The 14,258-nt window shown below is 38.6% G+C and overlaps 1 protein-coding gene across 1 annotated transcript in view; it reads right to left on the reverse strand.

The window, feature by feature from the left end:
- LOC306870430 (SMC5-SMC6 complex localization factor protein 1-like) overlaps nucleotides 1-14,258 on the reverse strand; it is a 39,103-nt gene that overhangs the window by 4,050 nt on the left and 20,795 nt on the right. Inside the window, exons 16-18 of the mRNA XM_079417697.1 lie at nucleotides 14,166-14,245; nucleotides 9,598-9,690; nucleotides 8,121-8,303 (exon numbers count right to left, since the gene is read on the reverse strand). Of these exons, the coding sequence (XP_079273823.1) occupies nucleotides 8,121-8,303; nucleotides 9,598-9,690; nucleotides 14,166-14,245 (356 nt within the window). The remainder of the gene's footprint in view (nucleotides 1-8,120; nucleotides 8,304-9,597; nucleotides 9,691-14,165; nucleotides 14,246-14,258) is intronic.

Here is a 14,258-nt window from a genome sequence, read left to right on the forward strand (position 1 = left end):
GTCAGCCGGGGGTTTTGATACGACACTGGCGCATTCGTCAAGCCAAACGATTGAAGTCAGCCAAGGTATTGGCGTGATGTGCCAGATACTTCGCTCGGCAGATAAATAAAACACCTGGGGGGATTAAATGCCAGAGACGGTAATTATGCCCCCCGTACAGGCAACAACAATGCGGGGGGATTCAGTCCTCGCAGATGAGCTGTTGCTACTAACATGCATGTAAACCACACATCAGTCAGAGCAAAGCAAGCCGCCCCTTAGCCTTTAGAGGGCAGACAAAGACTAGGAATAGAAAGGTGGAGGAGGGGAGGCAGAAACAGAACAAAAACGATTCCATCCGTTCTGTATCTACACATATTTAATTTAGACAACACGAGCCCTTAGTCTATAGGGCACACGATACACTTATTTGTTATGCTGTGAACCCACACCGATCCAACGCAAGTCTGTTTGTGTGTGTGTGTGTGTGAAATCACATTACACTGAGCTAACAGAGATTGACCAAGACAAAACGCCAGGCAGGCACAGATTAGGACAGATTACTGTGCATGGGGGGCACAACAGAAGCTTTTTGTAAACCTGATTCCCTGGCATCGAACTCGAACCGCACGAGCCCCTCCTCGGTTCATGTTACAAACATAGAGCAGACCCCTCAATGCCACTATGCTAGACTGATAAAGATAGGTCTCATTCATCCCACCTAGATTATCAGAGCAGCACAGTGTCGGTTATGGCACGCAGATGGAGCTCTATAAAATTTGAGTCGGTTTCAACGATCTAGTCTCAGCCTCACACAGCACGCCAGACCACAGTATGATGCATATTGCACATGGAAATGGCAAGAGCTGGATGAAATCACCAGTTCTGATCTCATTATCTTCTGTGAGTCAAAGTGCACCAGTCCATGTGGAAAAAACGTTGTTTTGGCAAGGTAGTTGTGCAATGAGAACTGATCACTGGATTGTCCAAACTGTGCCAGATTGGTATAAATAGAATAAGATATAAATAATATTATTTAATATTAACCCTCTCTATTCTATTTCCATTTTATCTACTTGTTTTCTTTTTATTTATTAAAAAAAATTTACCCTCTAACACTAGTGTTCTCTATTCTTTTTCTATTCTATCTACGTTTTCTTTTTATTTATTATAAAAAACCCTGCTGTGTGTACTACGCTAGACTAACTGAGACTTGTCACAGCACTTGCATATGGCCTTGTTGGATTTGATTGCTTCTATTGTTTATTTATACAGCACATTTAAACACAATTTAGAGTTGACCAAAGTGCTTTACACAGCAAAGTAAACAAGACAGCAGAGCTAAATTATAAACTAATAATTAAAAATAATAATAATCCCAATAGATAAATACAAAAACACTTCATTGACTTGCAGCAAATCGATCAAGTCGATCCTATTGTCCTCATATGCGAGTTGCTTTGGATAAAAGTGTCTGCTAAATGACTAAATGTAATGTAAGTGTGTACATACATACATACATACATACACACTAGGGATGCTCCGATCGATCGGCCGGAGATCGGTATCGGCCGATAATCACATTTTATGACTCGATCGGTACTCATACATTTAGCCGATCTCACGAACCGATCGCAATTTGATGATGTCAACAGCGTGACGACGTATATGATACGTGGGGACATGTGCTGCAAGTAATCGCCAGTGTGGAAATGCTATGACGTTTCGAGAAACAATGAAAAATTCGTTATATGTCGTGTATGTTTTGCATGATGATATGATGAATGGGTGGTTCATTTTTAACAGCAGATTCAGTGACGTTAGAGCTGATCTACGCATCACTGCACGTGTCTGCGGAGCCCAGGCTTTACGGCACGGGCACTGGAGCTGATCGCGGCTGCTCTATGAACATTTATTTACAAAACATAATATCTTCTTTGGCCATATTAGCCTACTCAATAGCATTAACAGAGGCTTTACTCCTTTTAAACTTTATCTGGAATGTCACCGTTTCTGTCACTGCAACTTCCCGATCAGGCGAACACACACACACAAAAATGAAATCATCTGCCTAATGAAAAAAATTATTTTAGAAAAATTTAGTTAATATTGCATCATTTATGATTTATTTTATCCACATGCGACCCACCCGCAAATAATCAGAATGCATTTTTTATTACCCGACCTGCGGATTATCCGCAGCGCCCGTGGATAACCATGATCAAACTACTCCGTTTTGTTCTTTCAGTAGTTTTAATGTTTCTATTTCTTTTTTCCTCTTCAGTCTTATATTGAACAGTATTAAACCTTATAAGTTACATCAGACTTCTCCATATTGGTGTTTAAATATATATAAATGTACTTAGCCTACAGATTAATGATGCTAAATGTAGATCAGAAATGTCTTGTTACATTTGGTTTGAGTCGTAGGTTATAGAATAGATAGATAAATAGATAAAATAACTATATTTGCAGCATTGTTTTTTTTTTTCTGCTGTATTTTAGTGAAAGTAATCTATAATTTTGCCTCTCGCCATGTTTCTGTCATTGTTAAAATAACTGCGGCAGCTCTTGAACTTGGTGCCGACGCACAATATACTTTAGATAAAAATACTAGAGTATATAGCGCTGAAAGATATTTACCATAAACGAGCCTGAGCGCTTGTTATGTGAATCGCTCCGCTGTTGACATGCTGCTCACTTAAAATGGTGCTGCTGTTACGGCTCGCGGTCCGGATGGATGGCAGGGTGCGGATGAGGTCCGCCTTTTGAAAATCAGTTATATAAGTATTTAAGGATAAAAGACTCTTTTAAAAGAGTTTCTTTTAAATATTCACAAGTCCTTTTCCTCGAGTCGAGTAAAGTCTGGAGTCATTTCAGGTCAAGTCAAGTCTGAAGGCTATAAACATGCGACTCGAGTCCAAGCCCATCTCTGCCTTGGGTTGCATCAGAAACATTTTGTTTGCATTTATTTGTGTCTTATATTAAGTATCCTGATACACGTTATGCATAAACACCATTTTAAAGGAATATTAAAATTCACTGTATAAGGAATACTTTTTGTGATTATTTATATAACATTATTACATATGTTGTTATATAAAGCTTGAAGCATCAGAATCGGCATCGATATCGGCCGATCACCATGACAAGAAATCTGTACTCGGTATCGGCTGCAAATGTCCTGATCGGAGCATCCCTAATACACACACACACACACACACACACACATATAAAATGCCATTTGGGCAGTTCTTGGCCAGAATGAGCAGAAAGTACATGCCAATAGCCAATAATAAACAGTCTGGCTATGTTTGACTACATACAAACAACTTAAGTACTAATAAAGCTATTAATGTGAATCTTGAGTTAAAAAAAGAGAAAATGTTTGCATACTGATATTATTGCTCCAAACTTCATTAGAAACAAAGCAACATTTCAACTACTATTTACTGACTTTTTTTTTTTTTTTTGCAGCTTTAATATCAATGTGTAGCCATCTCTTTTTGTCTTGCAGCTGTGTCCAATACATCTGGATGTGCCCATTTTCCCAAAAGCATGTGTCCTAACCACAGGTATTACACAACTAGATTGGGCGGAGTAGTTTTATTAAGTAATTTTATTATCCAAAATCGAAATTCAATGAGTAGGTATTTGTTGTTTAACTTGTGGTTATATGCAGCAAGATTTTAAACCGATGAAACGTCGGTATTAGCAGGGCATATCCCGCACAATGCAACAAAAATCACAAACCAGTACAACTGACAAAATGTCCCGCTGCTTGTCGTGGTTGTGGCTGTTGTCATTACTGTGCAAGTATTTTAGTAAATATTTCAAAGAGAGTATCTGAGCCATTTTTAAAGAAAAAAGCATGCTGCAAGTTTGGTTGAACTCATACACACACCAAGTAGAGAGTCAAACATTCGGTATTGATCCTAACAGAGGCACAGCTGAAAGCCTGGTGAGCTCAGTGTGAGGAAGTGACTTGGTTAATTATGCATTTTAGTAGGAGAAAAATTATGCAGAGGAAGCTCAAAGGCACTCGCAATCAGAGGGAGAGAGAGACTGAAGGAAAGAAAAACAGGGATAGAGGGAGAGAAGTCTGAGAAGAGAAGCTGATTAATGTATTTGGTGTGACTAGCACAAACAAACAAACAAACAGAGCATGAGGAGTTGTGTAATGACTAAATGGAGAGCTTTGCCAGAGCTTTAATCTAACGCGGTTTCAATGCAAAATGCGAGGGGGAAATACTCCTATTAATGTACACAGAGTGGAAGAAAAGGAGAACAACTGCGTTTGAAATCAGCCTTATTAAAAAAGACATTGAACCATCGTTTGTCATTACAGTGCTGGACAGCACCGAGAAGCTCTAAGCCTTTAAGTGTTTTATACTCTAATACCACAACTAAAGAAATCATGGCTGTTACTGAGTTACTGTCTATACTATCGACAATGGGTAGGAAATATATGGTCGAGAAATGATTGATGTATGGTCAAATTTTGGTGGCAACAATGATTCTGAGAGCTTCAGAAAGTCATGAGACAATGCTGGAGAAGTACAATGACATGGATTATAGTTTTACTCAAAAAGACTGTTTGGGTAAAACTACTTTATTTATATAACATATATTCACAGACTATGTTAAAATGGTATTTGCAACAATTTTAAAGGGTTAGTTCACCCAAGAATGAACATGTTGACAATTTACTCACCTCATGTCTTTCAAACCTGTATAACTTACTTTTGTGGAAAATTAAAGATATTTTAAGGAATGTTTTCACCCATTTAACTGGGTTGAAAACATCATTTGACCCAACTGACTTTCATTGCATGGACAAAAAATACTGCAAAGTTTTATCAAATATCTACTGATGTAAGTCAGGCAGATACTGATTACAGCAATCAGTTTACCTACAGTGAACTCAAAATGTCTGAAATAATAATGCAAATCTAATTTAAAAGGGGGAAAAAACCAAATGCTAAGTCATTCTGAAATTAATGCTAAATGTTCACTAATTTTCTCATATTAATAACTTGATGCTCTAGATGCACAAACGGCTACATAAATGACATTAGACCTGCATCAGGATCTCATCAAAGGCGATGTTGAGCACTTACAGGAAACCTCAATTCGGTTTAAAGTGATAGTTATTTTCTGTACGTTGTGAATAGGACTGAGCAGAACAAACTTAGAAGAAGCTGTTAGAAGCTGACCCTCGTATGAGAGAGCCCAAGTCATGCCAGCTAGCCTTAATACATTCCAGTCCTGAAAACAGAACTGTATTCACAGCCACCATCAAGCCATTAAGATTCGAAGGCCATGGCAGTAACTCGAAGGCTTTTTCATGGGCGTTATTCGCTCTGCTATTCTTTTGATACAAGCTACCGGGTGCTGGAAGCCACATGCAATACTAATCAGGAAATGGCTGAGTGAAATTACGCTCCACCACACTTACAATGTGTCTCTGTGTGTGTGTGTGTGTGTGTGTGTGTGTGTGTTGGGGGGAGGTTTGAGCTGGCAGCCTTGGGCTAGGCAAGCTGATGACACCCGTCCCTGCCCTCGGCCATGGCATGGTTAGCATGCCAGTACCCACGGGCAGGAGAAGGAGGGTCTTGTCTTTCACCCTCTCACCCACCCATCCACCAACATTCATTATTATTTCATGCTGAGAATGCTGGGATTAAGAAAGCCGTGTTTTACACAATATAAGAGTTGTATGACCTTGGAAGTAGAAAGCAACAGTGAGAGCGAGGTGAACGTTTAATGTAAATTATCCAATCATTTTTATTCTAGAAGTATGCCAGCGTGTTGTGAAGAAAGTACATTAACTTGAACGCCAACATTTTGTCTGAATCTCTTCCTTTATTTCTGTATGTTTTATTAAATGGTTTTCTTTATTCAATAATAATGACCTATTGATAATGAGCAACTTTGTGAATCCGACTCATAAGAGGAAACACTTTTAAATTCTAGGCATCTTATATAAAAAGGCACTAAAATCTATCTAAAACAATTTACCTAGTAATATTTAATAATAATTTTATTGTCCATAAGAGTTCCATGCTTTTTAAAGGGATAGGTCTCCCAGAAATGAAAACATTTACTCATCCTCAAGTTGTTTCAAATCTGTATGATTTCTATTTCTGCTGAAGAGAGTGAAGAGAGTTGACAAACAAACTGGCTGAGTTTCAACTTCCATTTTTTCCCCCCCATAATATGGAAGTCAGTGGGGACCAGCGACTGTTTGGTTACCTACATTCTTCAAAATATCTTCTCATACAGGTTTGGAACAACATGCGAGTACATTATTTTTCATTTTGGGTTAACTATCCCTTTAAACAATGATTTCCCATGACTTTTCAAGTCATTTTCTAGCAATTGATAGACAAGGATAAAAAAGGCAAGGGATAAATAAATAAATAAATAAAAGGACAATTTAAGCCCATAAAAAATTCATAGCTGAGAAAAATCTACATTCAATGTCCACTTTTCCATGATTTATTAAAATCTGTATTTACTTTCCATTGCTGTGGGAATGGTGTAAAAAAAATATATATATATATATTTTAATTATTATTATACTTTTTTTGGCAACCTGGAGGACTGATCCTCAGTCTATTTTTTGTTAATTAATTTATTTTTTAAAATAATTTATCACATGGGAAGATAATCAGAAAGGCAAAATTATTAAAAATGGTGAATTAAATTAAACTTCTATTAAACAAAATAAAGCTCAGGACATAAGTGAACTATCTAAACTGAATCCAAATAATGATCATCTGTGAATAAGATGCCAAATGACAGGGATCAGTCCTCAGGTTGAATGTGTGTGCACCTCCGTGTCTTATTAGGGATCTTGTCGGCTGTCTGTTTCCCAGACACATCACAATTCTAATTTCATGAAAAAAGAGCATCTTTTCCTGACCTCCTTTCATGCATTGGTATAGGGGCAATCTCAGTCAGCAAGAAGAAAAATGAGTGAAGAAAAAAAAAAAACATTCTCACCGGGACCAAACAATCCCAATCTAATTTACTTTTTGAGGCCAGAATATCTACATGAGCTAATAGGGGAGCAAAATCAAATTAACTATAATTAGTCAAAATGGAGAAGCGAGCGAGCGAGCGAGAGAGAGAGAGAGAGAGAGAGAGAGAGAGTGACAGTAAGGCGTGTGGGAAACCAGGAGCCTGTCTCATTTTGTCTCTCCTCAAGTCCCTCCCCGTCGTCAAGCCATTCCGCGCTTACCGCATTGACACATGTCGCGCTGGCTTCAAAGCTCACAAACATCGATTGCATGTGGCACGCAAACAGCCAGGCGCGCCAAAACATTTCTGTTCTGACAGATTTCCCCCATGAAAAACCAGCATGTGAATTTCACGAGAGCCGCAGACCTGACTTGTCTAATCTCTTCAGGAGGATGCTAACAGCATCATCCACGCCGATGGGTTATTCCTGCAGATGGATGGTTTTTATAGCAAAAAGAATGTAAAAAAGCTTGAACCCTGAATGGCAGAAGACGACACTATGTGTGTGTGTGGTAGAACTCGACTGTTAAGCCACAGGAGAGGCCTGGATTTAACAGATTTCTACAAAGCACTTGTTTGTTTACACATGTAATGCCACTGTAATATGACTTTCTGCCGCTTTCACTCATCAGTTTGTTTATACTGACATCACACATGGCAACCGAAACTGTTTTCTCCTTATTTATTCCAGTAAGACAGGCATTTCCATATGACTCCATAAATTCAGCGTCATTCTCCAAGGAATCGGAATATGAGCATGTTTTGAAGTAATACGGTGAAATATGGTATTCAATACGAGTCAGACTCTCATAGAAGGGCCTGTTTGATTGTGACTGGATAAAAGACTCGTGACAGACTGAACCAGGAGGAACAAGTGAACTCATCACTTTTTTGAAATTCAACAGCTTCTTTAAAGTTGCCGTTGAAGGGTTTACGTTTACGCAAGCGTGACTGTGTGCATGCGCTCTCATGTTTTCAGCCCTCTTATGTGAAGAAGATCTGTATTCACAGTATGAATCTTCATGCATTGAGTGTGTGCATATGTGTGTTTGTATGCGTTGTTTTGTGAAGGTCTGATCTCAGAATGTATATACACGTGTATGTCGGGCACTCACCGCCACGCCGCAGCAGCATCTTGGCGATGTTTGTGTGTTGGTTCAGCAGGGCATCGTGTAGCGGACTGACTCCCTGGACCTGACTGCCCAGCTGCAGGTTGGGGCAGTGCTGGAGCAGGGCCTTCACACACTCTGTGCTGCCATGGTTACAGGCTTCATGAAGGGGCGTCCAACCAGCGTGATCTACAAACAGTGACGCAAAATATACTGTGAGGATTTTGGTGCCTACATACACTGACAAGGTCAAGCTTGACAAACAAAACAAAAAAACTATACATATACTAAATTTTATGCATATTATGTCCTTCATTAAAAACTATTCGCTGATGTCAGAATGCAAATAAATCTGTATAATTTGCACATGCATAATAGGTACTTTTATTTGTTGCCATATAATTGTATATTAATAAGAATTTAAATTCAATGTCAGAATATATCAAAACAAAATGCCTCATCAAAAGATACTGTTTCTCTTCATTGTGTTTTTCTAACATTAAAAACCAACTATTCGCTATTACATTGCTACATTAAATGGAAAGTAAATTATTAAACAATGGATTTTTTTTTGTCCAGTATATTATTAAATATAGAATGTATTTGTTGAAATTAGAGTTAGGATAACAATAAAGATAAACAAAACATCAATTATTTGAATTTATTTTAGCAAAGCTGCCTCAATTGTAAACATTTCTGTACGTTATACCATAATTGCGCAAACAGACTCTAAAATCCAATTGTATGCTAGTAGTTCTCGTATAAATCCTGTCTTAAAACTTCCAATGCAGTTTTTTGGTGAAAAAAACAAACAAAACAACAACAAAAAACAAATTTTTTTTTAAACGAAGTGGCCTCAATTGCAAACATTTCTGTACATCATAACATAACAGCACAAACATACTGATTCTAAAATGCAATTGTTTGCTATAAATAAAAAATAAAAAAAATATCCCATTTTAAGATTCGCTCTGTAGTCTTTTCGAGTGAAAGAAGACTATATAAAAAAATAAAAAATAAATAAAAAAATTTTTTTAGCAAAGAGGCCTCAATCGTAAACAGTCTCTATGTCATTACAAAAATTGTGCAAACATACTCATTCTGAAATGGCATTTTCAAAGAAATCCTTTTTGAGTGAAAGAAAACTTACAACAAAACAAAAAAATAGCGCAACATTGTATGAAACAATGCAAGTGGAATTTTCATCAAGGTATATGGCAAAAAAATAACCAAGATTACAATAAGATATCAAAACAAGATCGGAAAGCGAAAGGCATGCACAAAATTAGCTTGACGCCAAAATAGTAAACCGAGCCTAAAACAGTGTCCGAACCTACCAGACACACCCTTACATTTGATCTAAAAGGTTAGACGTGTGACGTACGCTTTCCTTTGTGTGAATTAACGGTTTAGCACACAAAAAATGAAAACAGAAGAAATGGGACGATTCTACTGAGGGCTGGGGAGGAAAATAGAAACCTACCTTTAATGTTGACGTCCATTCCAGGCACGCTGAGGATACGAAGCAACGTCTCCACCTGGTTGCTCTTGCAGGCTCGATGAAGGAGTGTCTCGCCTACACATGGATGGAGAAGAGAGAAAGAGAGAGAGAGAAAGGGCAAGTGAAAGAGAGAAGTGGGCAACATCCAAAAATCAGGGTGCGTCCTGCCAACTGCCCTCACAGTCTTGTAACCGCTTATTTAACGTTTTCCGTGCTCGACATTAAAACGACTAAATGGGCACACACTGAAACGACGTGGAAAATTTAAAAATTAAACAGATAAAAGGGGCTGACCCTGAAAAAAAACCTAGAGATTTTTTGGGGGAGAGGGACAGGAAGCGGAGAGAGAGAGAGAGCAAAGAAAGGCGCTCATCCGCTCTCTTTGTAGCTATTCCCCTTTTTTCCGGACAGTGGGAATTCTTTACTTACACTAGCACCCCAAGTTGAAGGCGATTGTGGGAAAAGGCTTCCTGGCAGTCCGGTATTGTTCAGCCGGGGAAAGTTATGGTACAGAGCCCATACACAAAGCCTCTGATGGGATTTTTCAAACAGCCAGAGTTCAAAAGCTCCACTGGGCAGTACGAATGGGAACACGTGATTCTCACTTTTGCAAACTACAACAGCCAGACACAAAAGCCTCCAAGGACTTTTATTTACATTTTCCTTCTGCCTGCTCCCTTTGTAAGGCAGCCTTCATCCCTCGCTCTCCCGATACGATATCAAATGGGGAATATATTAGAGGGTGGGCTGCTTCTTTTTTTCATGTGTGGCTGAACTTCACAAGAAAGTAAAAGGCCAAACTTGAGTGGCTCTGCGGCTGCCATTATAATGCCGCTGTGCAAAGCTGCTAATAAATGCTTTACTGGGTCTCACCAGGGTGCCCATTTCTCTGCAGCCTTGGCCGGCTAGATAAAACCCGGTGTGCTAAAAGAGCTAAAGCGGAGAGAGGCAGCGGGGATGAGGAGGGGGAAATAAAGCAGTCTTCTTTCTTCTTGTGGCAGGGAAAAAGGGAGAAGCTGCATCCTCTTTCACATCAATACGTTGGGTGCGTTTTCAAGAAGCCCCTTTAAGCCAGATCAAACAGAGAAAATTAGGTTAGAAGAAAACGTAAATGACCAGATAAGGCTGATATGTCTGCAACTACAGAGTGACGTCTGTCATGATATAAAAGAAGAAAGATACGGAACTCGTGGGATTATGGACACTTTCTATACCCATTTTGGACTGATGGACTCCAAGAACAAAACTAAATGTTGTAAACCAAAGAAGGGGGATTAACGTTTTTTCAAGAATCCTGCTGACAAAGACATTTTAACATGTGACCTTTCAATTAAATTCGAATATGTCTAGAAATAACTAGACGTATTTTTCAATCTAAATTTTTCTATCATTTTTCACCATGCGGTAACAGTGCATAGTGACACAGATATTTGAAGTCACAAAACCAGAGACCCTCTCCTAAAAATCTGATCACAAGTGGTAACAGAAAACACATCTGAGACGCAGTGTGTTGGGAGACCAGTAGTCTTTGGATCACCAGAGACGGATATTAGTATCAGGTGTAAACAAGTTCTGACAACACATGAACGGAATGTTCCAGACTAAGCTAAATCAATGACAGAACTTCAAAAACTAAGATGAAAGAAATATATAAATACATAGCACATATATATAATAACCTCTCTCTGTTTCAAAGGAAGGAACAATAGGGTAGGAAACAACAAGCCCCTAACTCACGTGTCAAAGTACATGAACGCAAGATCCCAAAGACTCTCAGCCCAAAATCAACGAAAATAATTAGCAGGGTATTATGAAGAAATAAAACAGAATGCAATAAAAGTATGACTTAATGAGTGCCTCAGCACCGTGGCAAGTTCTGGCTCGCACTAGCCCTTTTTTCACACCCTAATAGGCCCTAAAACCCAGTGATTAAACATTTCTTAACTCCCCATGTGTACACAGTCTCAGAAATGCCAGGCTCAATCTTCCCTCTGTTAAATCACTTTAATGGCTCCAATTTGGACACAACGCTTCCATTATAGGGGTAATTGCATACTCAGCATTTACAAGCTCGAAGAGGATAAATCCATTCTGTCCTTTTCTATCAATTGTGAAATGTGTGTAGCATTTGCGGTTGTTGTTTTATTTATTTATTTATTTTTTTCTTGTAGAATACTTTCTTGCGTGGTTTGTGATGTCTGGCATGACAGCTCTGGTACAGGTTGGCTAATGGTTTAAATAACGGGCTATTTGTCACAAAAGTGCATTTTGAACACTGTGATGACAGGATGCATTTTCAATTTGACCACTTTTAGGTTTAAGCAACATCCTTTAGTTCTAGGAGTTATAAGAGGTTTAGTTGATGGGATTGTGAACAAGAACTGAAAGAGGCCAATAATAACTGGGTCAAATATATTTATTTTAGTTTTACACACCACTTGCAGATGCTAATATTTGTTTTTTTTTGTTTGTTTTTTAAATCACTGCCCTGATTAAGCTCTGTAATGTGATACATTTTTAAATAATACAAAATATCAACTCAATTAACACAAATGGACTTTTGTCCTTTTTGAAAAGTCCTGGTTTGAGATTCATCTTTGCCATTCAAATGAGGGACTCATTCATAAAAGGCTTCATTGATTTTCAGTGGAGCTACATAAGGACCAATGGAGCTTGTGGGTGAATAGATCTGACATGTATGGTAACATCAGCACATCATGAAACTGCTCATAAATATGGATAAATTAAGACTTTATCCATAGCCAGAGGACTGGAGTGCTCCAATTGCTATTGTTGTTATGTTGATTTGTTATGTATGACAATTATAGTTATCACTTTGTATTTTGTAAAAACACTGGCCCCTAAAAAAAAGTTTCACAATTAAAAATGGATTTTATAAAACAACAACAACACAACTATTTAGCAAAAGATTTTACATAATGAAGTGAGTAAAAGTATCATGTGTTTATAGATTTTAATTCTGATTGGTATTATATTTTGTATATAATTCACTGAAATTCTTACATTGTAGCTAAGAATAAAGTGTCCAAAACTGTATGTAAACATCTGTTATGCCACTTCTTTAAAGAGGGCACACAAAGGGTACAACTGGCCACAACTGAATATACATATTATAAAGAAAGAAATCATCCTGATATCACAATCTGAGCTTTACCCTAAAATCATTACCAATATGCATCATTAACTGTAGCCATAAGCCACAATGAAGCGTATTGAGCAGACAGACAGCTCAGGGTGAAGTTAATCAGGCACCATGGACCCGCACAACTTGTGAAAAACACTGCAGCGTCTACCTACAGAAATCTACAGCTGAGAGCCTGCGGATGCTTCATCAAAAATTTATGTTCTACACATCAGTATAGGGAGCACGTAGTGCAAAAACAACACAACGCAGGGAGCAGCAGCCTCGAGTCTCCTGAAAGCAGGGCTGTCTCTCTCTCTCCTTGCCCTCCCCCGCTCCCTGCTCTGGCGTGGGGGTCTTTCTGATCAGGTGGAAGTGGAAAGATGAGCGTTGACACCTTGGTGGGTTCACACGGAGTGCCAACCTCCTAATTACAGAAACTTCCAGGCTTGGCTACCTCTGTCTTTCTCTCGCTCGCCCCCTCTTTCCCTCTCCTTCCTCACAGCAGAATCCTAATTGCAGTGTTTAATATTCTTAAACGGGGGATCTGACAAGCATTATGTTTGTGTGTGTGTCGCCTGATTTTTATGTATTTTCCACCTCTTCCTCACCAAAGGATGGAGGGAGCATAAAAAGCATGTGGAATGTAAATGCTGCCCGAGGTTATAAAGAGAGGCTCTGTTGAGAGCTTTTGACCTAGCTGAATGCACTACAGAACTGATATAGACAGATAGAACGATAGATAAATGACTGACAGACAGACAGACAATGACAGATAGAACGATAGATAAATGACTGACAGACAGACAGACAATGACAGATAGAATGATAGAAAGAATGATAGATAGAACGATAGAACGATAGATAGATAGATAGATAGAACGATAGATAGAACGATCGATAGACAGACAGACAGACAGACAGACAGACAGATAGATAGACAGATAGATAGAATGACAGATAGAAGGAACAATAGACAGATAGATAGACAGACAGACACAGGCAGGCAGGCAGGCAGGCAGACAGACAGACAGAACGACAGATAGATAGAACGAAAGATATATAGAATGACAGAACAATAGATAGACAGATAGAACGACAGATAGAAAGAACAATAGACAGATAAACATATAGATAAACAGATAGACAGACAGAGGCAGACAGACAGATAGAATGACAGAACAGATGGAAAAACAGACAGACAGACAGACAGATAGAACAGCAGACAGAGACAGACAGACATACAATGACAGAAAGATAGAAAGAATGATAGATAGAATGATAGAACGACAGATAAACAGACAGACAGAGAGATAGACAGATAGATCATAGTTTTCTGAGTGATAATGAATGAATGCTCTGCGTCTCTATGGCATGTATGCAGACAATGACTCGTAGCAGCTCTTACCTGCAGCATTGACTCTGTGGTAACCTTTCGGGACAGTTTCTCTCCCTGAATCTGAGCCGCCTGCTGAGTCTTTCACAGCTCTGAAAAGAACAC

The sequence above is a fragment of the Barbus barbus genome (assembly GCF_936440315.1).
Source record: "Barbus barbus genome assembly, chromosome: 5".
NCBI lineage: Eukaryota > Metazoa > Chordata > Actinopteri > Cypriniformes > Cyprinidae > Barbus > Barbus barbus.